Source organism: Budorcas taxicolor, chromosome 18, assembly GCF_023091745.1.
Source record: "Budorcas taxicolor isolate Tak-1 chromosome 18, Takin1.1, whole genome shotgun sequence".
NCBI lineage: Eukaryota > Metazoa > Chordata > Mammalia > Artiodactyla > Bovidae > Budorcas > Budorcas taxicolor.
Window position 1 is genome coordinate 59941828 of NC_068927.1, and position 24982 is coordinate 59966809.

General features: G+C 42.8%; 1 protein-coding gene across 1 annotated transcript in view; it reads left to right on the plus strand.

Moving 5' to 3' along the window:
- The window catches only part of LOC128063521 (zinc finger protein 350), a 442658-nt gene extending 433069 nt beyond the window's left edge, over positions 1 to 9589 (plus strand). The window contains exons 7-8 of the mRNA XM_052656298.1: positions 6950 to 7797; positions 9525 to 9589. Coding sequence (XP_052512258.1) covers positions 6950 to 7761 — 812 coding nt within the window. The 3' untranslated portion in view covers positions 7762 to 7797; positions 9525 to 9589. The remainder of the gene's footprint in view (positions 1 to 6949; positions 7798 to 9524) is intronic.
- The last annotated feature ends 15393 nt before the right edge of the window (positions 9590 to 24982 follow it).

Below are 24982 nucleotides of genomic sequence, written 5' to 3' on the forward strand. Positions count from 1 at the left end.
CAAATGGCTTTCAACCCCACCTACTTGTCTCCCAGTTTATCCTTTCCATCCAGACTTCTGCCCTAAACTGTCAGTCCTGCGTCTGGCTGTCTCCTAAGTATCTCTGCTGGGATGACCCAGAGGCGTCTCCACCTTAACTTGCCCAGAACTGGTCCTGATCGCCTCCAGTCCTGTTCCCCCTGCCGCCCTCCTTAAGGTTGCTTAAGGGCAACCCTGTACTTTCCAGGGCTTAGGTGAATATCTCAGCATGCTTTGAAGTACATACTCCATAATTTGTAAATGTTTTACTGTATAAGGTAAAGCAAAGATTAGATGTTTACTTAAAGTGAAAGAAGGAACACATAGTTTTCAAAATTTTCTTAAGTGATGGGAGAAGAATGTTTGGTCCTTCCTCTTTGGCTTCCCCACCCCGTGCCTCTCTGGCCGCCACTCCTGTCTCCCCCTCCCCTTCCCCTGCTCCAGAGGCACAGCTCTCTTTCCCCTTCCAGCCCCAAGTTTGCTACCGGCTCAGGGTCCTTAAGGGAATGTCCCTCTGCCTAGAACTCTCTGGCCCAGCAGATGTAGATGGCTTCCTCCCCCAGGTCTTTGGTCTGACGTCACCTTCTGAGTGCAGCCATCTCTGAGCTCACCTTCTAAGTGCAGCCATCTCTGAGCTCCCCGTGCCCATGCCAGCCCCGCCCTCACCCCCACCTCTGTTCTATAAGGCCTGCTTGGTGTGTTTTCTTCTGCTCCTTCCCCTTCTGTGGCTGGTTCCTGGTGACAGCAGTTCACCATGGGTCAGAGAGAGACAGAACATGGGGCTGTGCTGGGTGTGCCTCTGAGTGGTGTGCAACCCACCTTCATGTTAGGTCCATGAAGCATTTTGCATAGACAGATTTGTGCCCCTTTTCCCATCAGAGACTCTCCTTAAACAGTTGTGTGGGGCCTAGCCACAGGAATGTTTGCGTGTGTGCATGCCAAGTCACCTCAGTCGTGTCTGACTCTTTGAGACCCCAAGGAGTGTAACCCACCAGGCTTCTCTGTCCATGGGATTTTCCAGGCAAGAATACTGGAGTGGGTTGCCATTTCCTTCTCCAGGAGATCTTCCCGATCCAAGGTCAAAGCCGCATCTCTGAAGTCTCCTGCATTGGCAGGCAGGTTCTTTACCACTCGTGCCACCTGGGAGCCAGGAATGTGCACAGAGCCGCAGATGATTCCAGTCTGGATCCTGCATTGAGCACCAGGACTCTTAGCCTCCACTTCTGAGACTGAGATCAGGCCCTGGGGGAGGGGAGGGCGCTCTGCTCTGAGTGGGACTGTGTGACCTGAAGGGCATCGTGGGGTCAGCAGAGGTGCCCCCTGCTGCTGTGTACATGAGGCCTCACCAGGAGGGCACTGTGATCCAAGGGAAAGTGTGGCAAAGTCCCGTGTTGGCCTCTGTGCAGGAGTTGACCGACCTGCGTCCCTCCTGAGACAGTGGCCACAGAGGACTGACTGTTCCACACGGTGAGGTCTTCCCTGTGTATGTGGTTGGGGCTCAGGAAGAGGGTATGTTGGCTCTAAGCATTAAATAACATGTTTTCCACTTTCAAGGCTGACTTCCAAAGTCTCACGATGCCTGAGGAAAAAACCCAGACGAGGAGGAAGAGGAAGGAACAGGTAATGGCTCTTTCTCAGGTAAAGTCATATTCTCAGTTGATTCACCACCTGTCCTTCCTGAAATGCCCTTCTCTGGACTCGCGAATCTTGTCTGACTCTGGAGTATCCTGTCTGACTCCTGTACATGCGCACTCACGCGGGGCCTTCCCTCAGGGCCTGTTGTCTCCACTTAGATCCTCATGACTCAGTGATGAAGAAACTTGAAAAGGCTCCATTGTGGTCATAGAGAGACAATTCCTTTTATTTCAGTAAATTTAAGAGCATATACATGTGTGCATGAATGCACAGGTGTGCAAGACTGTGGTTTTTATAAAATACATATCATTATGTCTATATAAGTTATATGGTATTGAGCTGTGAAATTATATCTTATATATTTTTCATTGTCTTAAAATTTTTCCACACAGTGACATTCATGAGTTAAATAAGAGTAATTAATATATTTCTGCATGTATGCATGATGACATTTTATGCGATTCTAGGTTGTTAACCTTGAACTTGTTTCAAGTTTGCTCAAGAAACCCTCTGTCAATGTACCTTTGGTGATTTTATATGACTTAAGTTTTTTACATTTAATTCTAGAACCTAAACACCTGGGTTTATATGCTTGCTCTACCGTCTTTAGCTGTTTGACCCGAGGCAGATTTCTTAGAATGTCTGTGATACAACTGTCACTGCCTTCAGATGTATGGGACTAGATCTTTTTAAAAAAATTGTTTTTAATTATTTTATATTGGAGTATAGTTGAATAGCGGTGTTGTGTTAGCTTCAGGTATACAGCAAAGTGATTCAGTTACACATACACATGTGTCTATTCTTTTCCCATTTAGCTTATTTCAGAGTATTCAGCAGAGTTGCTTGTGCTATGCAGTAGGTCCTTGTTGTTTATCTATTGTATACATAGTAGTGTGTGTCAGAGAAGGCAATGGCACCCCACTCCAGTACTCTTGCCTGGAAAATCCCATGGACGGAGGAGCCTGGTAGGCTGCAGTCCATGGGGTCGCTAGGAATCAAACACGACTGAGCGACTTCACTTTCACTTTTCACTTTCATACACTGGAGAAGGAAATGGCAACCCACTCCATTATTCTTGCCTGGAGAATCCCAGGGATGGGGGAGCCTGGTGGGCTGCCGTCTATGGGGTCACACAGAGTCAGACACAATTGAAGCGACTTAGCAGCAGCAGCAGCAGCAGTGTGTATATACACCCAGTTCCACCCCCTGCCCATGCCACATTTTCCCTTTGGTAACTCTAAGCTTGTTTTCTATGTCTGTGAGTCTGTTTCTGTTTTGTTTTTCATTTATTTATTTATTTACTTGCTTATCTATTTATTTTGATATTTTAATTTTATTGGAGGATAGTTGATATACAATATTGTGTTAGTTTTGGGTGTGCAGAAAATTGAGTCAGTTATACATACACAAATATCCATTTTTTCTAGATTCTTTTCAGATCTTTTTAAATTTGCTATTATGTTGTTATATGAGTTAGTACACGCAAAGCATTTAGAGGAACGCATAGCACCTGAGAAGTGTTCAAACACTTGATGAGATCCCTGTTGCTGTCATCACAGTTTCTTTAAAGTCATTATAGACACTGTCATCTCTAAAGATTTCATTGCTGCTCTACTTCCTCTTAACATTGAATATTACTTGGTGTGTGGAACATACTGTCTCACATTTCTATACAGATAATCCTGTGTTGATTGTATGTGTGTGTTTCTTGTATTGTCCACAAAAATGGGAAATATATACTGATTTAGAGGCTGTTATAACATCTCGTGGAAAAGTATAATAAACCAAAATCAGAGACATAACTTGCTCAAAAGTACCTTCAGTGAATCTGTAACCACACTCACTTTAGTCAAACTCAGTCCTTACATCTCTCTCCTTTTCTTATTCTGTATGAAAATAAAACTCTCCTGGTGGGCCCGTTGGTGAAATGTGTTTTCGTTTCAGGGACGGTTGACATTCAAAGATGTGGCCATTGAATTCACTCCTGAGGAGTGGGAATGCCTGGACCTTCCTCAGAGGGCCTTGTACAGAGAAGTGATGGTGGAGACCCTCAGAAACCTGCTCTCTGTGGGTGAGGATCACTTCCCTCCAGAAGTTGGAATCTGCCCATGGGTAGCTCTGCATTTTCCCTCCTGTGCCTCTTGGGGGCGCCTGCATTGCCTGACTGAGCTCAGAGTCCTGTTGACTCAGACATGAAAAGCTTCCTAATGCAGCAGGACTTTGAACTTGTCCTTTCTTTATATGACCTTCCCATTTCATGGTTGAGGGTGATTCCAGAGCTCAAATATGCATCAAACCTTATAACAAATAAAAAATATCCAGTTCCCTCTTTTCTACCCCTGAGCTTTTGATTCAGAAATTCTTGGAAGACAGCTATGTGTCTGTATATTATATACTATGCCCTATGCATTCAAAATCAGGCAACCAGTGGATGAATTTTTGGATTTTGGCGGGGGGAAGCTGTGTTTTGTGGCATGTAGGAACTTAGTTCTCCAATCAGGAATCGAACCCAGGCCCCTGGCATTGGGAGTTGAAAATCAACCACTAGACCACCAGGGAAGTCCCATGTAATGGTTTTTTAGCTTTATTGAGGTATAGTCAAATAAAGTTATAGTATATTTAAATTGTACAAACAGTGGCTTGATATACATGTACATTGTGAATGGGTTTCCATGAAGTTACTTAACACATAAAGTACCTCACATGTTACTTTTATTTTTTGTTTTGGTGAGAACACTTAAGTTCTGCTCTCTCAGCACATTTCAGTTTTATAGTATTAATATTATTCACTGTCATCATCGTGTTATATGTGAAATCCTCAGAGCTTGTTCATCTTATGATGGAAATTGTGAGCCCTTTTATCAACCCCTCCTCATTTCTGTCACCCCCAGTCCCTGGCAGCAGTTATTCTAATCTGTGTTTCTTGGCCTGGTTTCTTCCCTCTTCATCACACTCCCTGTCTTTTAAATCTCTTCCTTTTGGCCCCATGTCATACAGTTAAGAAAGGACAGTATCATACTACTTGCTAAGTCAGTTTCTCTTTTCTTCCCGGGTCAATGTTTTATGTGCCCAAGTACGTTTATCTTCCCACAGATTGGCACGTACAAACACTGCCCACATGCCCTTTGCTCCCTACCCTCCAGTCTTCTTCTCTTTTTTAAATTCTCTCTATTAATTTACATGTACTTGATTTACAATGTTGTGTTAATTTCTGCTGTTCAGCAGAGTGATTCAGTTATACAGCTGTATACATTCTTTTTCATGTTCTTTTCCATTATGGTTTATCACTGTTTACTAATCTTTACTATAACCTATAGATAATGATTTTTCAGGATGTATTTCACGGTATAACCGACTCACACCACTTGTTCATGTGGCAGAATGGCCATTCTAAGTGAATATGGTTTTATAAGTGGCATTCAGAGAATTATTTTATTTTTATAACATATTATTAAATTCTTCCTCATTTCCACAGGGCAGATATGGTTTTCCAATTCTAAAGTGCCATTTACTTATATTACTCACTAATTAAATTTGTTGTGGCTTATTTACCATTAGAGTACTATGCTTTAGCATTATTACTGTACATTAAATATATAGTAAACATATATAATATGGGCTTCCCTGGTGGCTCAGATAGTAAAGAATCTTCTTGCAATGCAGGAGACCTGAGTTCAATCCTTAAGTGGGGAAGATCCCCTGGAGAAGGGAATGGTTACCCACTCCAGTATTCTTGCCCGGAGAGCAGTAAGATTGTTACTGTGTAATATTGTTCTTTCTTCAAATATGAAGCAGCCATGTTTTCTGTGAAGTAATATGTGGGTTTAGGTCATGATGCCAAATACCCCTATCAGGACTAACGTAGGTTTGCACGCTGAGGTTTTCAGCCATTGATTATTTAAAGTAGGCGTCCCTAAAATTAATTTGAATTACATGTAATCACCCTTTTTTTTTTCTTTCACTTCTTTAAATTGTGGTAGAAGTCACAGAACATAAACCATACTATCTTAACCATGTTTAACTGTGCAGTTCAAGCTTCCCAGGTGGCACTAGTGGTCAAGAACCAGGCTGCCAGTGCAGAAGAAGTAAGACAGCTTTGATCCCTGGGTTGGGAAGATCCCCTGGAGGAGGGCATGGCAACACACACAGTATTCTTGCCTGGAAAATCCCATAGACAAAGGAGCCTGGTGGGTTATAGTCCACAGGGTCACAAAGAGTCAGACACGACTGAAGTGACTTAGCATGCATGCACACAACTATGCAGTTCAGTGGCACAAAGTACATTCACGTCATTGTGTAACTCTCACCATCATCCATCTCCCAAATTTTTCACCTTTCCTAAAGTGAAACTCTGTCCACATTAGACATTAAATCCCCATTCCCCCTCGCCACACATCCTGCCCCCAACACACCCCTTGCCCCCAACACACCCCGTCCCTGGCATCTTACCAGGGACTCTGTAACTGGAAAGAGTTTCTGACTCTGTAACTTTGACTATTTGACTCATATAAGTAGAATCAAATAATATTTGTGTGCACCTCCTTTCAGTATTCCTGGTGTGTTCCCAAAAAGGAAAGATCATGGTTGCACCATTTCTTATCTGTCCAAAGCATGTAGTCCTTTCAGTATAATACCGTGTTCTTCCATGTGAAATATTTCTTTCCCAGCTATAATTAACAGGAGACATGCAACTCTGTTTGTCTTGCAGATACCTCTCCTAAACGTGTGTTGAAGGGATCAGCACCAAAACAAAGTGGTCACACAGGAGGGATCCTGCAGACAATGTTGTCAGAAAGACACAAAAGCCATGACACCAAGGACCACGGCTGCCGGAAAATCCAGAAAAACGTGTACCCGCGGGAAAGTGACAAAAGTAATCAGAAGGGCATGCCTGCCACCCATCCAAAAAATCTCACTTGTCGAAGAGACGAAGGAAATGAGCCAATTGAAAGCAGGCTGGCACTAAGCTTTCCGTCATATCTGACTGGACTGCCTGTCTTCCCAGCCGAAGGGCAGTTTTATGTGTATCATCAGGTTGAGAAGGCTGACAACACAGGAGCCTCCTTTTCAGTACTTCCAAGAATTGTTCCTCCTGTCCAAATCAACGTTTCTAATGGATATGGGATCAGTTTCTGGCATTCTCCACTACTCATACAAGACCAAAAAGCACACGTTCGAGAAGACCCTTACAGACGCGACCAGGATGACAAAGCAGTTCATGACGGCTCCCAGAACCCCAGCCATCAGATGACCCATGGAGGGGTGAGGCCTCACATGTGTAACCTGTGTGGCAAAGCCTTTCATCAGAACTCGCATCTCACTCGACATCAAAGAATCCACACGAGAGGGAAGCATCACAAGTGTGAAGAGTGTGGTAAGGGCTTCAGTTACAGTTCACACCTTGTACGCCACCGCAGAATCCATACCGGAGAGAGACCTTACCAGTGCAACGAGTGTGACAAAGCCTTCAGTGTGCTTTCAAGTCTTATTTATCACCAGGTTGTCCACACTAGAGAGAAACCTTACAAATGTAACGAATGCGACAAAGTCTTCAGTCAGAGTTCAAGCCTTACCAATCATCGCAGAATCCATACCGGAGAGAAACCCTACAAATGTGATCAGTGTGGCAAAGCCTTTAACCAGAGCTCGCATCTTACCAGACATCAGGTCATGCACACCGGAGAGAAGCCTTACAAGTGTGATGAGTGTGGCAAGGTTTTCACTCAGAACTCCAGCCTCGTAAGTCACCGGAGAATTCACACTGGGGAGAAACCCTACCAGTGTAATGAGTGTGGCAAGGCATTTGGTGTGTATTCGAGTCTGACTTATCATCAGGTAACCCACACTAGAGAGAAACCTTACAAATGTAATGAATGTGGCAAGGTCTTCAGTCAGAGTTCAAGCCTTCCCAGTCATCGCAGAATTCATACCGGAGAGAAACCCTACAAATGTGATCAGTGTGGCAAATCCTTTATTCACTGTTCAAACTTCAATAGACATAAGAAAATCCACACTGGAGAGAAACCTTACAAATGTGACGAGTGTGGCAAGGTCTTCACTCAAAACTCAAGCCTCATGAGTCATCGGAGAATTCATGCTAGGGAGTAGCCTGACCAATGTGATGAGCGTCACAAAGTGCTTATTGTAAGTTCTAGCATAAATTGACACCAGAGAGTCCATACTAAAGAGAAATTATATCAATATAACATATAGGACAGAGGACTTATACAGATTCATAGCTCACTAGACATCCAGAATCATACACCTTTGATGAAGCCACAAAAATGTAATGTGTGTATAAAAATCAAAATTAAAGAACATCATGACATTCCTACTGGAGAGCAGCCTTACAAATGGAATGAATATGGGAAGGTTTCTTATTAAGCATTTATGCCTTTGATGTCCTGAGAGTATTTAAACTAGGGAGAAACCAGACAGACTTACTGAGTGTGGAAAGGCCTTTCAGCAACAGTATCCCATCAGAATTCACCAAAGAATTCATTAATGGACAGAAACCTTATAAACATAATGAATATTTTAAATTTCTTCATGACTTTTCATAACAATCTGCCTCAGAGCATTCACATGAGGAATGACTAAGTCTCAGATTTAATCTGAAGTATTTCAGACTGCAGAAAAAATACGTTCAAATTTAGATAAGTCCTGAGGATATTATCCTATGGTTTTCTTTCTGAATCTCTTACAGTGTAAAGTATGACAGTTTTACATTTCATGTTTAAAGCTATGACCAATTTTAAACCAATATTTGTACAGATGTGAAGTTTTGGTGGAGGTTCTTTCATATTTTTTTCCCTGGTATGGGAAATCAGTTGCTAGGGTATCATTTTTCAAATTCTTTATCCATCCGGTTTCCTTGGTACCTTGTCAGACTCAGTTGGAAGTACTTGTGTGGGGGCTGCTTCTGGGTTTTCTGTTTTGTTTCTTTGACCCGTATGTCTTACTCCACAGACATCACAGTCTTGATTACTTTTTACCATGTTAGAAGTCTTGAATGAGAGTGACTCCAAACAATTTATTCTTCTTCAGATGTTTTTGCTATTCTAGTTCTTTCCATGTAAGTTTTAGAAAAATCCTGTTTGTTTCTACAAAGTATCTTGATAGAAAATGTCTTATCAGTTTGCAATCATTTGACAGCGTTTCTGTGTTACGCCTTCCAATAAATGGCTGTTGTATGTCTTTGTTTGTCTGTTCTTTGGTTTCTTTCACCAATATTTTATAAATATCAGCATCAAAATCCTGTCAACACTTTGTTTAGCACATTTCTATACTTTCTGAATAATTGGACATGTTATTTTTAATTTATCTCCGTGTGTTAATTGCTACTATATAGAAATACAGTAGATTTTTTAATGTTGATCTTGTAGCCTCAGAATTTACTGATCTTACTTATTCTAGAGATTTTTTTAGATTCTTTGGACTTGTGTATCTGTAATCATTTCAGTAGTTTCCTAGTGCAGCTTGCTGACAAAAATTCAGTTATCAAGAAGAAAAGGGAATTTATTCGAGCCAAACTGCGGATTATAATCCAGGAGGTAGATTCTCAAAAAGCTCTGACAACTGTTCCAACTGTTAAAGAGTTCAAGGTATAGTCACAAACATTTTTGAGACAAAGGATTGTACGTCAAAATGACATATTTTAAAAAATTGTTGTAACGTTTTATTTTTGACTGCTCTGGATTTTCATTGCTGCACAAAGGCTTTTCTCTAGTTTCAGGCTTCTCATTGTGGTGGCTTCTCTTGTTGTGGAGCACAGGCTCTAGGGCACGTGGGCTCCAGTAGTTGTGGCTTACCCTGCGGTGTGTGGGACCTTCTCGGACCAGGAATTGAACCCGTGTCCTTTGCATTGGCAGGTGGATTCTTAACCTCTGGACCACCAGAGAAGCCCAGACCTACTGATATTTTACATGAAGTTCACCAAGGATACATGTTCCAGGTAAGTACATTCGAAGTGAACAGCAGGTCACCAGGACCTCGTATAGAATTTGGAAAAGATGCCATTCTTTTAAGAAGTTAAATTGCTAGTTCTTTTCTGTTGGTTGGGCAGGCACGGCCATCCCTGAGGAACTGTGGTTCATGTATAACAGGTGCACACTGCACATTAGAGAGGGAGGGAGGCGGCCCAAACAATATTTAATCTTTAAATTTTTTCTTGTCTTAAAATACACATTGTATTTCATCAGGCTGTAAGAAATTACCACAAACTAAGTGGATTAAAACAAATTGTCTTCCAGTTTAGGTCAGAAGTCTAAAATGAGTGTCTTAACAGAACTGGGAGAAATTTGTTTCCTTGCTGTTTCCAAGTTCTGGGGACTGCTTACATGCTTTGCCACTTCAAAATAAGCCAGGTACCTTTTTTTTTTTTTAATTGCTTTTGGCCTCACTGTGTGGCATTTGGGATCTTAGTTCCCCAACCATGGATTGAACCTGTGCTCTCTGCAGAGGAAGTAAGGAGTCTCAACCACTGAACCTCCAGGGAATTCATATATATATAAATTCATATATACACACATACATATGTTACACAAGCTTGAATATATTGTTCATTGTTGAAGCTCCTTTAAATTTTTTGGATCCTCAAATCTAGCGATCACAAATAAGGGTATATTCTAATCTTTGTGTATGATTGAGAAATTGTCCATTTCTCCCACTTTTTTATTCTTCTGCTTTGTTCCCTTGGATCTTTGCCTAAAGAAAAACCCATATAAATGTAAAGGCCATACACCCCACCCCGTCTGTGTATGTTAGTTGCTCATGTCTGACTCTTTGTGGCCGCGTGGACTGTAGCCTGCCAGCTTCCTCTGTCCATGGGTTTCTACAAGCAAGAATACTGGAGAGGGTTGAGATTCCCTTCTTCAGGGGATCTTCCCAACCCAGGGATCGAACCCTGGTCTCATGCTTTGCAGACAGATCTCTTCACTATCTGAGCCCCGACCCTGCTCCTCTGCTTTTCTAGAAATGGTGAAGATTCCACCATAAATATATTTCCTCAGTGGAGGACAGGAGGAACAATGCCGGGTTGTTTCGAGGTTCACGTGAAATGGTAGCTATTAAGCATTTGGAACACTGCCTGGCACAAAGTAGGAGCTCAGTGATCATTGTTGTTTAGTAACTAAGCAGTGTCTGGCTCTTTTGCAACCCCATGGATTGTAGCCCACCAGGCTCCTCTGTCCATGGGATTTCCCAGGCAAGAATACTGGGGTGGGTTGCCATTTCCTTCTCTGGGGGATCTTCCCAACCCAGGGATTGAACCTCAACTCCTGCATTGGTGGGTGCATTCTTTACCACTGAGCTACCAGGGAAGCCCGATAGAGGACATGGGAGTTCAAACTGACTCCTGTCTTCCCTCAAACTTAACTGAGATAGCATTTAACAAAATATTTCAGCCTCTAAATATCCCAATATCCAATTGATATTTTTATTCTTAATAATATTTATTTGGCCGCACCACGTCTTAATTATGGCACATAGTGTCTTCAGTCTTTGTTGTGGAATTTTTAGTTGTGGCATGTGGGATCTAGTTCCCTGAGCAGGGGTTGAGCCTGGGCCCCTGCATTGGGAGCACAGAGTCTTAGCCAATGGACCACCAGGGAAGTCTTCCCAGTTGGTATTTTTGCTTGTTAATTCCCATCTTAAAAATATTCTACAATGAGATACCACCTCGTATCCATTCAGATGACTATTATCTAAAAAACAAAAACCATAAAATATTAATAACAAGTGTTAGCAAGGATGTAGTAAAACTAAACCTTAATCACTGCTGGTTGGAATGTGAAATGGTACAACTAATATGGGAATCTCATGGCAGTTCCTCAAAAAATTAAACACAGAATTAACATATGATCCAAAAATTCTGCTACTGCTCAGAAAGAAATTTGTACGAGCATGTTCACAGCAACATTATTTACTGTAGCCAAGAGGTGGACACAACCAAGTGTCCATTGGCACACAGAGGAAACCCAGTGTGGTCAACAGTAAAAACCGTGTATGTGTGCTCAGTCATGTCCAACTCTTTGCAACCCAGTGAATTGTGGCCCTCCAGGCTCCTCTGTCCATTGGATTTCCCAGGCAAAAATACTGGAGTGGGTTACTATTCTTTCTCTAGGGGATCTTCCTGACCCTGGGAAAAACCTGCCCTTCAATGCAGTGTCTGACACGTTATTCCCCCATCCAGATCCATCCTAGGTATGTAAATCAAAACCGAAGGCTCCTTCTTTCCATAAACTCTTCTCACATTTCACTGCCTCCTGAATTGTAGGGAAATTTTTGTTAGATTGAAATACACATACTCAGAGAAACTTTATATTATTCAAATAATCACAGGCCATACTTTTTACAACAGATTCCTTGTCTCTGAAGTCTTACATTGAAACAGCTCATGAAAATGAAATTAATGACATCTTACTTAGTAAATAACTAGTTCAATGTCTTCAATATATTTTATTTTTTGTGTGTGTTACTTAGACTTTTTTTTTTTTTGCTTAATTTTTTATATTGGAGTATAGTTGATTTACAATGTGTTAGTTTCAGGTGTACAGCAAAGTCACTCAGTTATACATATGTCCATTCTTTTTCAGATTCTTTTCCCATAGAGCTTATTACAGAACATTGAGTTCCCTGTGCTATACAGTAGGTCCTTGTTGATCTATTTCATATATAGTAGTGTGTATATGTTAATCCCAAACTTAATTTATCCTCTCTGCCACATTTCCCCTTTGGTAACCATAAGTTTTTTTTTGACGTCTGTGAGTCTGTTTCTGTTCTGTAAATAAGTTCATTTGTTTCATTTTTTAAAGAATCCACATATACTTGATATATGATATTTGTCTTTCTCTGAGTTAACTTCACTTTGTATGATAATCTCTAGGTCCCTCCATATTGCTGTAATAGCATTATTTTGTTCTTTTTCAGGACTGAGTAGTATTCCATTGTACCACATCTTCTTTATCCATTCCTCTGTTGGACATTTAGGTTGCCTTGTGTCCTGGCTGTTATAAATAGTGCCGCTGTGAACATGGGTACGCATGTATCTTTTCAGATTACGGTTTTCTCCAGATACATGCCCAGGAGTGGACTTGCTAGGTCATATGGCAGTTCTAGTTTTAGTTTTTTTAAGGAACCTCCATACCATTCTCCATAGTGGTTGTACCAACCCATAGATTTTAACTTCTGAAGACAGTCTGCTGCTCACCACTCTGTGATGTGAGAGCTCATTGTGGGGCTGGACACAGCGAAAACTGAATGAATAAAGGATTTTACACCATGGATACAAGTGGAAAATTTAGAGCTTTCTGACCCAGTTAGGGACTGGGTTATTCCTTCTGCAGCAGGCAGAGCAGAGCCTGGATACATAGGTATCTGGACTCATGAGAAGAAAGGGACTGACAGTGGGGAAACACGAACGTGTTAGTGAGGAGATGTTAATCAGCCACCAACTGGGATGATTGAAAACCAACATATAAGTCACAAAAATGGTGCAGAGCATGTAGAAAGATAGAAAGGTGCTCACCAGGGCAAGGATTCTTTGGGCAGCTCTGGTCTCAGGTGGGGATCTGGCTGAACGGTTTGTCCTAGGAATGTGGCGGACTTGCTGGTGATGTCTGTACAGGGTGAAAACCATGTATCCGCTGGCCAGGGTCATGAATCCAAAAGACAGAGTGCTAGGAGGGCTTAAGAAAGCTGCCAATAGTGTGGATGTTATTGTATCAAGACGAGTAATAGAGCAGTATCCCACATCTTTTTGCTTTGTAGTGTTCATGCTGCTCCATTTCCCAGACACATACGTGAACACAAATGTATTTACAAGCAAGTGCAAAACCCAGCATAGGTAAAGAATGAAGCTGGTGTACTTGGGAGCTTTTCCTTTAAGACTTGTCCATGTGGAGTTCCTGGGGCTGATCATGATGGCCTGTAAGACACTTAAGAGACATGTGGTGCTGAAAGATACCCCCGCAGCCACCCTGTGCACGTAGAAAATGAGTTTGCATCCAGGGTCACTGAGGAAATGTCTCAACCCAAAGGCTGCCACCATCTGGGGAAGTCCTTTAGAAAGGAGGACCAAGATGTTGGCGAAGATCAGGTGCCTGAGAATGAAATCAAGGGGTTTTAACCTGTGTCCCCTGAGGTGAATGGTGACATTCTGATAAAGAAACAAGAAATTCCCTAAGATTCCGACTACAGTCTGTGATAAGGAGATGACCCCTACTGCAAGATCCCTGGAGGCCACTCCGCCACCTCCCAGACCCCAGGGTTTGTGTTCAGAGTCAGATGGCATTGCAGGAGTATGTGAGCTTTGTGTTACTTGGTGACATGGCAATTGAAATCCGCTTTTCTTCACTCGGGCTTCCCAGGTGGCTCAGTAGTAAAGAATTCGCCTGCCAAGCAGGAGACCCGGCTTCGATACCTGAGTCAGGAAGATCCCCTGGAATAGGAGATGGCGACCCACCCCAATATTCTTGCCTGGGAAGTCCCATGGAAGAGGAGTCTCGCGGCCTACAGGACTTAACGACTAAACAACAGTTCTTCATTCAGCAAAACTCATTCATAGTTTCCATTAACAACTGGTTGCGTAAGTGGTATTGTTTTGTATGTAACAACATCGACTCAACTCTGAGATGTTATTATTTTTCAGAGGAGGAGTCCCTAAGTACAGATTGTAAGAACCATGCTAACTCGCAGCCCCCTAGGTGACCGAGTGAGAAATGGAACCAGTGTTTTCTTGCTGCAGACAAGCCTCTTCACCACAATCCTACGTGAAGAAAGGCTGTCAGTTTTACTCTTTGAGTCCTCAAAACCTGTACTTTGTTGTTTTTTTGTTTTTTTTTTTACTGATGTCCTTTGCTATTCTTAAATGTTTTTATCTTGATTAATAATTGTTATGGTAGCAATTTTATAATGATGTCTATAAGTTTATTTTTTTATAGGCCAGTGTTGCCTATGAATAAATATTTAAAATGAAAATCAGATGATAAAGCACCGACTACCATAAAACCCTGTAAGAATGATTATCCCAGATGAAGTGTTGGGTTTATAGGGGCAAGAATGGCTAAACATGATGTAACAGAGATGCATTTGTCCTTATTCCAAGAACAAGCATAAAATGAGAGTAACCACCAAAATCTTTGTACTGTAATATGATGGGCTAAACTCTAGGCTTTGAAATAGATGTGAGACAAAACACTGTAAAAGACCAAATTATTATTGATTACATAGGGCATAATTGATTAATAATGAAAGGATTAAATGAAACTCTGTGAGGAACAATGTAATAATTATTGAAATAGACTCATATACAAGTATTTCAAATGACATGCAGGAGGCAGGGAAACAAGTGCAGTGAATAAATTTAAATTGGAGATTTGGTATGAATTTAGGATTGACATTAAAAGTTTTTTTTTTCCCCCAGACCCTGTGGCATGTTCGATCTTAGTTCCCTGACCAGAGCTAGAACCTGTGCCCCCTTCTTTGAAAGCACAGAGTCCTAACCACTGGACAACCAGGGAAATCCCTAAAAACATTTAACAGAGAAGTACCAGAACACATCTGAAGCTTCAAACTACCAAGATCATTTTGCTCTGAAACCCACAAACAATGTTTGTTCTGAAATAGTCTTTGACTGATTTCTTTTTTGGGGGGTGGAGGGGTGGGTTAAGTGTGATCTCTCATTGGTTTTCCAATTTTCTACACAAAAATCCACAAGAAAGACTGCTAAGGTGGATAATAATAAGTCTTTGCTGATGCCTTCCACTTGCTCTAAGAGCAGAGGGAAAAAATTCCACAGGAGACTGAGTTTATCTTTCTGACTCAGGCAAGACGCATAGGTGGGTCTTGAGAAAACCCAGAGAGGAAAACTCTGGGGCCGCCTCCTTGGAACCAGGAGAGGAGCCTGAAGGCATGAGGACTGAGGTATGTGTCTCAAACCGACCTAGGATACCAAGGAACTGAACTGGGACTCTCCCTTCCTCTGGAAATATGACTGAAGTAAGCTCCCTCATCCTTAGTGCTCCTGGAAAATGGGGAGCGGTCGGGCCCATTCGCCCGTTAATCAAGAGACTACTGCGCCCCACCACGGCAGTAAGGTGCTTTGAAATCCCCTGCGAATCTCCGCCCGGAGAACAAAAGGGTCCGCGAGGGAGAGGGGAGGGGCGCAGATAGGAGGGGAGAGGTGCGGTGGGAGCCAGGGAGCATGTGCCCTGGGAAGAGATGAGGAGCAGAGAAGGGCAGGAGGAGGGATGAGGCGTGTGGGTGTCCAGCCTCAGGAAGAACAAAGCAGAAAAAAAACCACGCCTACCAGTGGCTGTTGGCTGCAGGGCGCCCTAAGCCCGGCATCTCCCAGGCAGCCGTAGATTGTCAGTCCTGGCCTAATTTAAAGAGGGATAACAAGTTTCTCCATAATCAGAGCACAGGGGGTTTCTGTTTGGGTGTTGTCTTAAAGCCACATGGAGATAAAATTAATGTGCTCAGCTTAAGAGGGAAGAAAGATCTTTATGTTGCAGTGTTAAAGAAGAATTAACCAATGACAACTTTACCAGCCAAACAGAGTTTTGAAAACTGTTCTGGATGAGGTCAGTTTACATGTGATTTGCGGGAAGGGGCTGTGAAATCCCCTCTGAAATCCCTGGTCAAGCACTTCCTCTTAGTGGAAGGTTGCTGCTGGTCACCAGGAGCAGACATCCCAGGGAACGGTTTCAGTGCTTTTCTAAGTATAGGAAGATATAAGGACCCAGGTTCATGAAAACATTTCTCCTGGAAATATCTCTGTCTCTGAAGGCCAGTTCTGCCAGTTTTCCCAGAATAGAGTGCGCTTCATCCTCTCAGGGCAGCTGTAGGTCAGTGACCGCGGTGACTGACGTGGTTCTTGTAGAACTGGCTGGTGGGCAACATTCTTTATTTTTACAGTCCCTTCTCCTTCCGTCTTAATTTCAAGGTTTGGGAGGCATTTGTGACCAATTTGTCCCCCAGTGCTAGGAGCTGAGAATGCTCATTCCTAGGTCCGCCAAGGATTTTGTTGGCGGGCTACTCAATGTGCCATCACTAGTCTAGACCCTATAACAGTAGCCAAAGGTTTCTGGACCTTCTGTCTCGCTAGTCTGTTACAAGCCAGGAAATGATGGCCCTTGGTTATTTCTTTCCATATCTGGAGTTACACAACTACAGTCATTGATCTTAAAAGACTAGGTATTTGGACAGTGGTTTCAGGTTATCTAATCAGTTTGCTCAGAGGCGAAGTAAGACATACATCTAGTATGCAGGAAACTGTCATCTTGTGAAATAGGCAGGACACAGGCAGTGTAGCTAGTAGCATTTCTAAGGAAGGTGATGCATGTTTAAACTAAACTTCCCTTAAGTGTGTCCCATTATCTCCCCAGTTGTCTGACCAGTCTGTTCTGTACCAATTGTTATCTTTAAGGGAAATGATATAACATTATTGTACATAAGTTTTCACCAAAGATGCCTGTACGCATGAGGTGAATGGCGAGTCACCATGGTCCCTCACAGGACTGAGAAAGGAACCTTAGGTTCCAAGGCAGTGGTCCTCAACCTTTTCGGCACCAGGGACCAGTTTCATGGAAGACAGTGGTTTCCACAGACCTGGGGGAGAAGGTAGGGGGTGGAGATGGTTTCAGGATGATTCAAATGCATTACATTTATTGTGCACTTTCTTTCTATTATTATTACATCAGCTCCATATCAGATCATCAGGCATTAGATCCCAGAGGTTGGGGACCCTTGTTCTAAAAAGTTACATGGGGACTTTCCTGGTGGTACAATGGATAAGACTCTGCACTCTTAATGCAGGGGGCCCAGGTTCGATCCCTAGTCAGGGAGCTAGATCCCGCATGCCACAACTTAAGACCTAGCTCAGCCTAAATAAATATATAAAATATATATTTTAAAATATACTAGAGTAAAACAGCACTCATCCTCCTCGGGGTGGATTAAAAGGCATCAGGAATTGATATATAGAGTCAGGAACTATCCATCTCTCCATGAGTTCAGCACATACTCCAGGAATTATTTCTTCATCCCAAGGACTCTGTACACTGGACTGCTTTCTACCTGGGAAAATCCTGTTTCTGAAATGAGTACCTCTCCAGATTCTTGATACACTCCTGCCCTTATGGGTGGGAGAGGGCTCAGAATAAAACAGAAAATATTCAGAATAAAAAAGAAGATACTCACCAGAGTCCTCTGGCTGCCAGGATGGGTGGGCTCGGTGCCAGAGTCCCCACAGCCAGTATATGTGAGAGGGAGACAGCCAGGCACTGGAATAAAACCTTGTGATGCTATGACCTCACCTCCCCACAGAACTACAATTATTATTTCACCTGTAGCAGCAATGGCAGTACACGCTAGGGGAGCTGATAATGTTTTTAAGCCATTCATCCCAGTTCTTGAGTACCAAAAACAACATGTCTAGTGAGTATCTCCCAAAAGGCCATTAGGGTATGTAAGAAGAGTCTTTTTCATGTCTGTGTCTCTGGAGCATTGAAGATCCTACAGATAAAGATCAGGAAACCCTGAGGGCAGAGCCATGAGGGACTTTCAGCAAAGCAAAAACTTCCTGAGAAGTTCTATTGAAGACTCTTGTTCTTTCCTCTCGCTCAGACCCCTCTCAAGCTTCCAGACCCCTTCTAAGTTACAGGAAGAGAAATGGGATGACACAAAAGAAACTGAGAAGGACTAGCGAATGGGGTAAAAGTGAAAGGAGAGATGATGTCAAGAATTGAAATATAAAAACATTAGATAGCCGGCCAGCAACAGATGACTGGGTAAAGAAGATGCAGGAATACTACTCAGGCGTAAAAAAGAATGACATTTGACATTTGCAGCAACATGGACATGAATGGACTTAGAGGGCATTGTGCTGGGTGAAATAAGAAAGACAAATACTATATGATATTGCTTATTTGTAGAATGTAAAAAGTATAACAGTGAATATAACAAAAAGGAAGCAGACTTACAGATATAGAGAACAAGCTGAACAAGCTAGGGGTTACCAGTGGGGAGAGGGAAGGGGAGGGGCAAGATAGGAGCAGGGGAGTGAGAGGTACAAACTACTAGGTGTAAAATCAGCTACAAGGTCTATTGTACAACATGGGGAATACATTCAATATGTTATAATAACTCTAAGTAGAACATAACCTTTAAAAGTTGTGAATCACTATATTGTACACTTGAAACATATAGGATGGTACATCAACTCTTCTATCCAAAACAAATGAGATAGCATATTGTGTTTAAAATAAATGATTGAGACAAGACATACAGCTGTTTTGCCAAAAGTTTTACTTTCATTTTCTTTTTTTATTTCAAATTTATTTTAATTTGGAGGATAATTGCTTTACAATATTGTGTTGGTTTCTGCCATATATCATGAATCAGCCATAAGTATACATATGTCCGCTTCTCTTGAACCTCCCACCACATCCCACCCCTCTAGCTTGTCACAGAGCACCAGATTTGAGCTCCCTGTGTCATACAGCAAAGTTCCCCTGGCTATCTAATTTTACATATGGTAATGTATATGTTTCAATACTACTCTCAATTTGTTTTAGGTTCAAAGGATTTGTTAACAGCAACAACAAAACCACTCATTACACACAAATAAAGTTTCAATTGTTAATAGGTTATTCAACTTAATTAATTTCAATATACAGTCATTAGAAGAAAAGAAGTTAGAAACAAGAGAAGTAACAGCATATATATCACGAAGTTGGGCCGACCCTACATTCAGACTTGAACAGTGCTGGGAAGTTATGAATGACAGCAATCTAGAGTCCCAGTTGGGAAAGGGGTCCCAGGCAGTGTGTCCACCCCACAGGTGAGACTTCAAATTGCAGTTTGAGGACTCCTGCTTATAATCCCAGGCCACAAAATGGGATCATCAGTCTGTGTGCAAAAATGCAGCTCTGTGGAGGCTGGGTAGGAAGCTGGCCAGGCCCATAAGAGGCTCAAGAATTCCAAGACGTACTACCTTATCTAAAGCGCTGCCTGACTTGCTGTGCTTGGGGGCAGGCATGGAATCTGGGCTGTGTCTGAGCAGGTCAGGAGCAGGTCAGAAGCCTGCTCTCCTGCTACTGAACCCTGAACAAGACTTCCTTCATTTTAATTTCCTTAACAGCATGGTAGGCACTAAGTTAACTTGAGGTTTTCTGAAGCTGTGTGAGGAGCATGTAGAGAATAACAGCATAATTATAAATCATTTTTGTACTATATACTCAAAGAGGTGGACTATAATTCCCAACTCTCTTCAGTGTTGCCTGCATTAATTACTTGCTTTTAAACTATGGTCTGGACTATAAATAAAATAGATGAACAAGGTCCTGCTGTATAGCACAGGGAGCTATATTCAATACCTTGTGTTAAAACATAATGGAAAGTACAAAAAAAGTACATGTATGTATAACTGAATCACTACTGTATAGCAAAGATTAACATTGTAAATCAACTATACTTCAATTTAAAAAACTAAATGCAGCTCTGCATTTTTTTCTCTGCTACCTTTGTGGAGAGAATTTCTCGGTCCAGAGGTTGGTTTTCATTTGTATTTTCTTTCTTTTTTCATGTTTTTAATTATTGAAATATAGTTGATTTACAGTGTTCTTTTAGGTTCAGGGGTATAGCACAGTGATTCAGTTTTACATATATATATTCACACACTTGGGCTTCCCTTGTGGCTCAGCTGGTAAAGAATCCGCCTGCAACGTGGGAGACCTGGGTTCCATCCCTGGGTTGGGAAGATCCCCTGGAGAAAGGAACCCACTCCAGTGTTTTGGCCTGGAGAATTCCATGGACTGCATAGTTCATGGGGTGCAAACAGTTGGACACAACTGAGCGACTTTCACTATTAACACCCTGATCTTGTCAACAACCCTACTGTTTTGAAACTCTGAAGAAGAAGACAGCAAGACTATTACTGCTGATCCTTATCACATATCCTCCCCTGACTATATAAACTCTCCCTGCTCCCTGCTCACCAGGCAGTTCTTGAGGTGCTAGGCTACTGTATCCCCACTTTGTCTGGAAAAGTTATAAAGCTACTGTTTCTTCTCCTACATAACTCTTGTCTCCACATTTCAGTTTGGCCTTAGGGCACTGAGAGCCAAGATTTTGGCATCAATATAACCTCTGGGTTCTTGTTCAGTTTAAGAGCAACCCAGACCTCTGACTTGACTTAATGATTTAGAGCAACACTCCTTCAACACGTACCGATGTCTCTAGGATGTGACAAGACCATACACAACACAGCCACAAATGGACACGCAGGACCCTTCCCCATCATTCAAAGGTATATATGCCAAGGTTCTTGGGCCTTTGTTATTGTCTTTATTATTATTAGTTTAATATTCCTAACGTTCCATTTTCAACTATAGCATGTGTATTTATCATTTTTGACTTTTGCCTGTTGTTACAGTTTATGGTGACAGAGTTGAAGCTTACTTCAGACCCTCTAATTGTGGAAAATAGCAAAGGTTAAAGTTCCAGGAAATGGCTTACTGTCAAGACCCACCCTTCCCCATTATCACTGATTTAAGACTACCGCTTGGTCCCTTGTTTACATGGGGAAAAGCCAGATTGTCCAAAATTCCATTCTTTGGCCTATCAATGATTACCCTCCGCTGGCCCCGCCCACCGCGCCCCGAGGCCCCGCCCACCGCGCCCCGAGGCCCCGCCTCCCAACCCAAGGTCCTCACGCAGGCCCGATTCTCTCCACGACCCGCCCCCTTACGGCCTCGCCCCGTCTAGGCCCCGCCCTCTAGGCCGCTCAGCCTTGTCAGTTTCTCACACACCCGGAAGCTGAAAGCTGAGAGGAAAGGTCTCGCTGCGCAGCGTGAGTTTCTGTCTTTTTAGTCAAATCTGAGCCTCGCAGTTTCCTTTCTTCTGTACCCGGGGTCTCAGGGTCGCTACAGATCATGAATCTCCGCGCCCGCCCCACCACCCCGCAGCAAATTCAGGCGTCTCCCCAGGTACTTACCTTTCGGTTTAAAGTCGCTCTGGAGCCGGTTCCTGCCTTCGGTTCGCTTAGACGCTGCCTTTCGCACCCCTTTCCAGCTTACAACCTTTCACTGACCTCACTGACCCCTCTGCCCCTCCTGCACCGCATAAAATTCTCTCCCATGCGGTGGATTTATTCGCACTACCGCCCCTAGCCTCGCCCTCTCGGCCCCTGAGGTCAGCTCCGGCCACCCCACTCTCGGAGAGGCCGCGTCCTCTCCCCGTCTTGAGACCCCCCCACCCTCCCAGCCCTGCTGTCCTCGAGTCTCCTCAGGCCGGTCCTTCTGCCCCGCAGGCGTTCCCTTCATAGTGACCTCTTCTCTAAGCCCGTGTTGGCAGAGGTGACCTGGGTCAGCCATGTGGCACCCATGGTCTTCGGTTCCAAATTCCACCCTCTGGAAAACAGGCTCTTGCGGAAGGGGGTGCTTCTTATTCAGTCGCCATCCCTGTAAATAGTGGGCGAGGGGGGTTCAGGAGAAGCAGAGACAGCGACTCCGAGAGAAATAGAAAGTTAAGAAAAGCATGAGGGAGAAGCGATGGCAATGAAGAGGATCGGTGAGGCACTTGGAAGAGACACCTTCATGAAAGAGAATAAGCCTTGAAGGTAGCGGGTGGGGAAAGGAGAGAAGTTTAGAGAAAAGCAGGATCTCCGGAGAAATGAAGGTGAGCAGAATAGGAGAGGGGCCCTTGCTCAGCGGTAGCAGCGGGGAAAGAGTGGTGAAGCGCATCATTCTGATGGGGCAGGCGAGAGGGTGAGACTTGGAGCCTTGGTGGTGCTGGAACAGGAGACCTGAACGAAAATCTGCCCCCAAGGATGCGGGGCGGGACGGGGCGGGACGGGGCGGGGGGGGGGGTGGGGGGTGGGTGGAGGGGGTCGAGGGGAATGTCACAGGGATAAGAGGGAGGGAGAGGAGAGGAAGCTCAGATGGGAGAAGAAAGAGGCAGAAATATTAATACTTGGAGATTTAGGACAGTCAGGTTGGAGAAAAGAGCAACAGAGAAGTACTGAGTGGCAGAGTGGGCAGGGCTGGTTTGAGAGGAGAAATAGAAGGGCAGTAACAGCACAGAGCAGAGGGGAACAAAAAGACAGAGAGAGAGAGAGGGAAAAAAGAAATAGGGAGATAAACAGAATGACAGAGGAGAACGCGTATTAGTGAAGAAAGAGTGACCTGGACCCATGTGAGTCAGTTGGATATGAATTTGGATATAAATGGGTATAAACTATTGTTGTGATATCATGACTTTGTAGTCTAATAAATTTAAAAGTTGGAATAGATGATGAGAATTGCAAAATTCTACTCTCTAATGCTTGTGTTGTTTTATATTTATTTTTATCAGAAGATGACTTTCATTTGCAATCCTTCAGCCAGAGACATGGAATAGGGTGTGTGTGTGTGTTTGGAGCAAGAGAAAATTGTCACTTCATGGTGCCTATTTAAAGGAAAATTACAACTCCTTTTTCTGGTAATTTTTTTCATTGTTCTTTTTGTAGCTTGAACTAAATCTTATCATTCAGTTTCTACTTTCCTATAAATAATAGCTTCTGAATTGCTTTGCTGAAATTGCTGGGCATCCTGTAATCAACTCATGTGATTTTCTAAATTTATATTCATAATATTTTCTGACTTTGACACCAGAATTGTGTAGGATATATATATATGTAATATATATAATTGTGTAGGCTATATATGTATGTGTGTATATAATGGTGTAGGCTATATATATAGGCTATCAGTTCAGTTCAGTCACTCAGTCAATCCGACTCTTTACGACCCCATGGACTGCAGCACACCAGGCTTCCCTGTCTGTCACCAACTCCTGGAGCTCGCTCAAACTCATGTCCATCAAATCGGTGATTCCATCCAACCATCTCATCCTCTGTTGTCCCCTTCTCCTCCTGCCTTCAATCTTTCCCAGCATCAGAGTCTTTTTAATGAGTCAGTTCTTCGCATCAGGTGGCCAAAGTATTGGAGTTTCAGCTTCAGCATCAGTCCTTCCAGTGAATATTTAGGACTGATTTCCTTTAAAATTGACTGGTTGGATTTCCTTGCAGTCCAAGACACTCTAAAGAGTTTTCTCCAACACCACAGTTCAAAAGCATCAGTTCTTCTGTGCTCAGCTTTCTTTATAATCCAACTCTCACATCCGTACATGACTACTGGAAAAACCATAGCTTTGACTAGATGGACCTTTGTCGGCAAAGTAATGTCTCTGCATTTTACTATGCTGTCTAGGTTGGTCATAGCTTTTCTTCCAGGGAGCAGGCATCTTTTAATTTCATGGTTGCAGTCACCATCTACAGTGATTTTGGAGCCCCCCAAAATAAAAAGTCTGTTACTGTTTCCATTGTTTCCCCATCTATTTGCCATGAAGTGATGGGACTGGATGCCATGATGTTCGTTTATTAATGTTGAACTTTAAGCCAACTTTTTCACTCTCCTCTTTCACTTTCATCAAGAGGCTCTTGAGTTCTTCTTCGCTTTCTGCCATAAGGGTAGTGTCATCTGCGTATCTGAGGTTATTGATATTTCTCCTGGCAATCTTGATTCCGGTTTGTGCTTCATATAGGCTAGCATTTCTCATGCTGTACTCTGCATATAAGTTAAATAAATAGGGTGACAATATACAGCCTTGACGTACTCCTTTTGCAATTTGGAACCAGTCTGTTGTTCCATGTCCAGTTCTAACTTGTTTCTTGACCTGCATACAGGTTTCTCAGGAGGCAGGTGAGGTGATCTGGTGTTCCCATCTCTTTAAGAATTTTCCACAGTTTGTTGTTATCTACACTGTCAGAGGTGTTGGCATAATCAATAAAGCAGAAGTAGATATTTTTCTGGTATTCTCTTGCTTTGTCAATGATCCGAAGGATGTTGGGAGTTTGACCTCTGGTTCCTCTGCCTTTTCTAAAACCAGCTTGAAAATCTAAAAGTTCACAGTTCACATACTGTTGAAGCCTGGCTTGGAGAATTTTGAGCATTACTTTGCTAGCATGTGAGATGAGTGCAATTGTATGGTTTTGAACTTTCTTTGGCATTGCCTTTCTTTGGGATTGGAATGAAAACTGACCTTTTCCAGTCCTGCGGCCACTGCTGAGTTTCCCAAATTTGCTGGCATATTGAGTGCAGCACTTTCACAACATCATCTTTTAGGATTTAAAATAGTTCAACTGGAATTCCATCACCTCCACTAGCTTTGTTCATAGTGATGCTTCTGAAGTCCACTTGACTTCATATTCTAGGATGTCTGGCTCTAGGTGGTGATCACACCATCATGATTATCTGGGTCATGAAGATCTTTTTTGTATAGTTTTTCT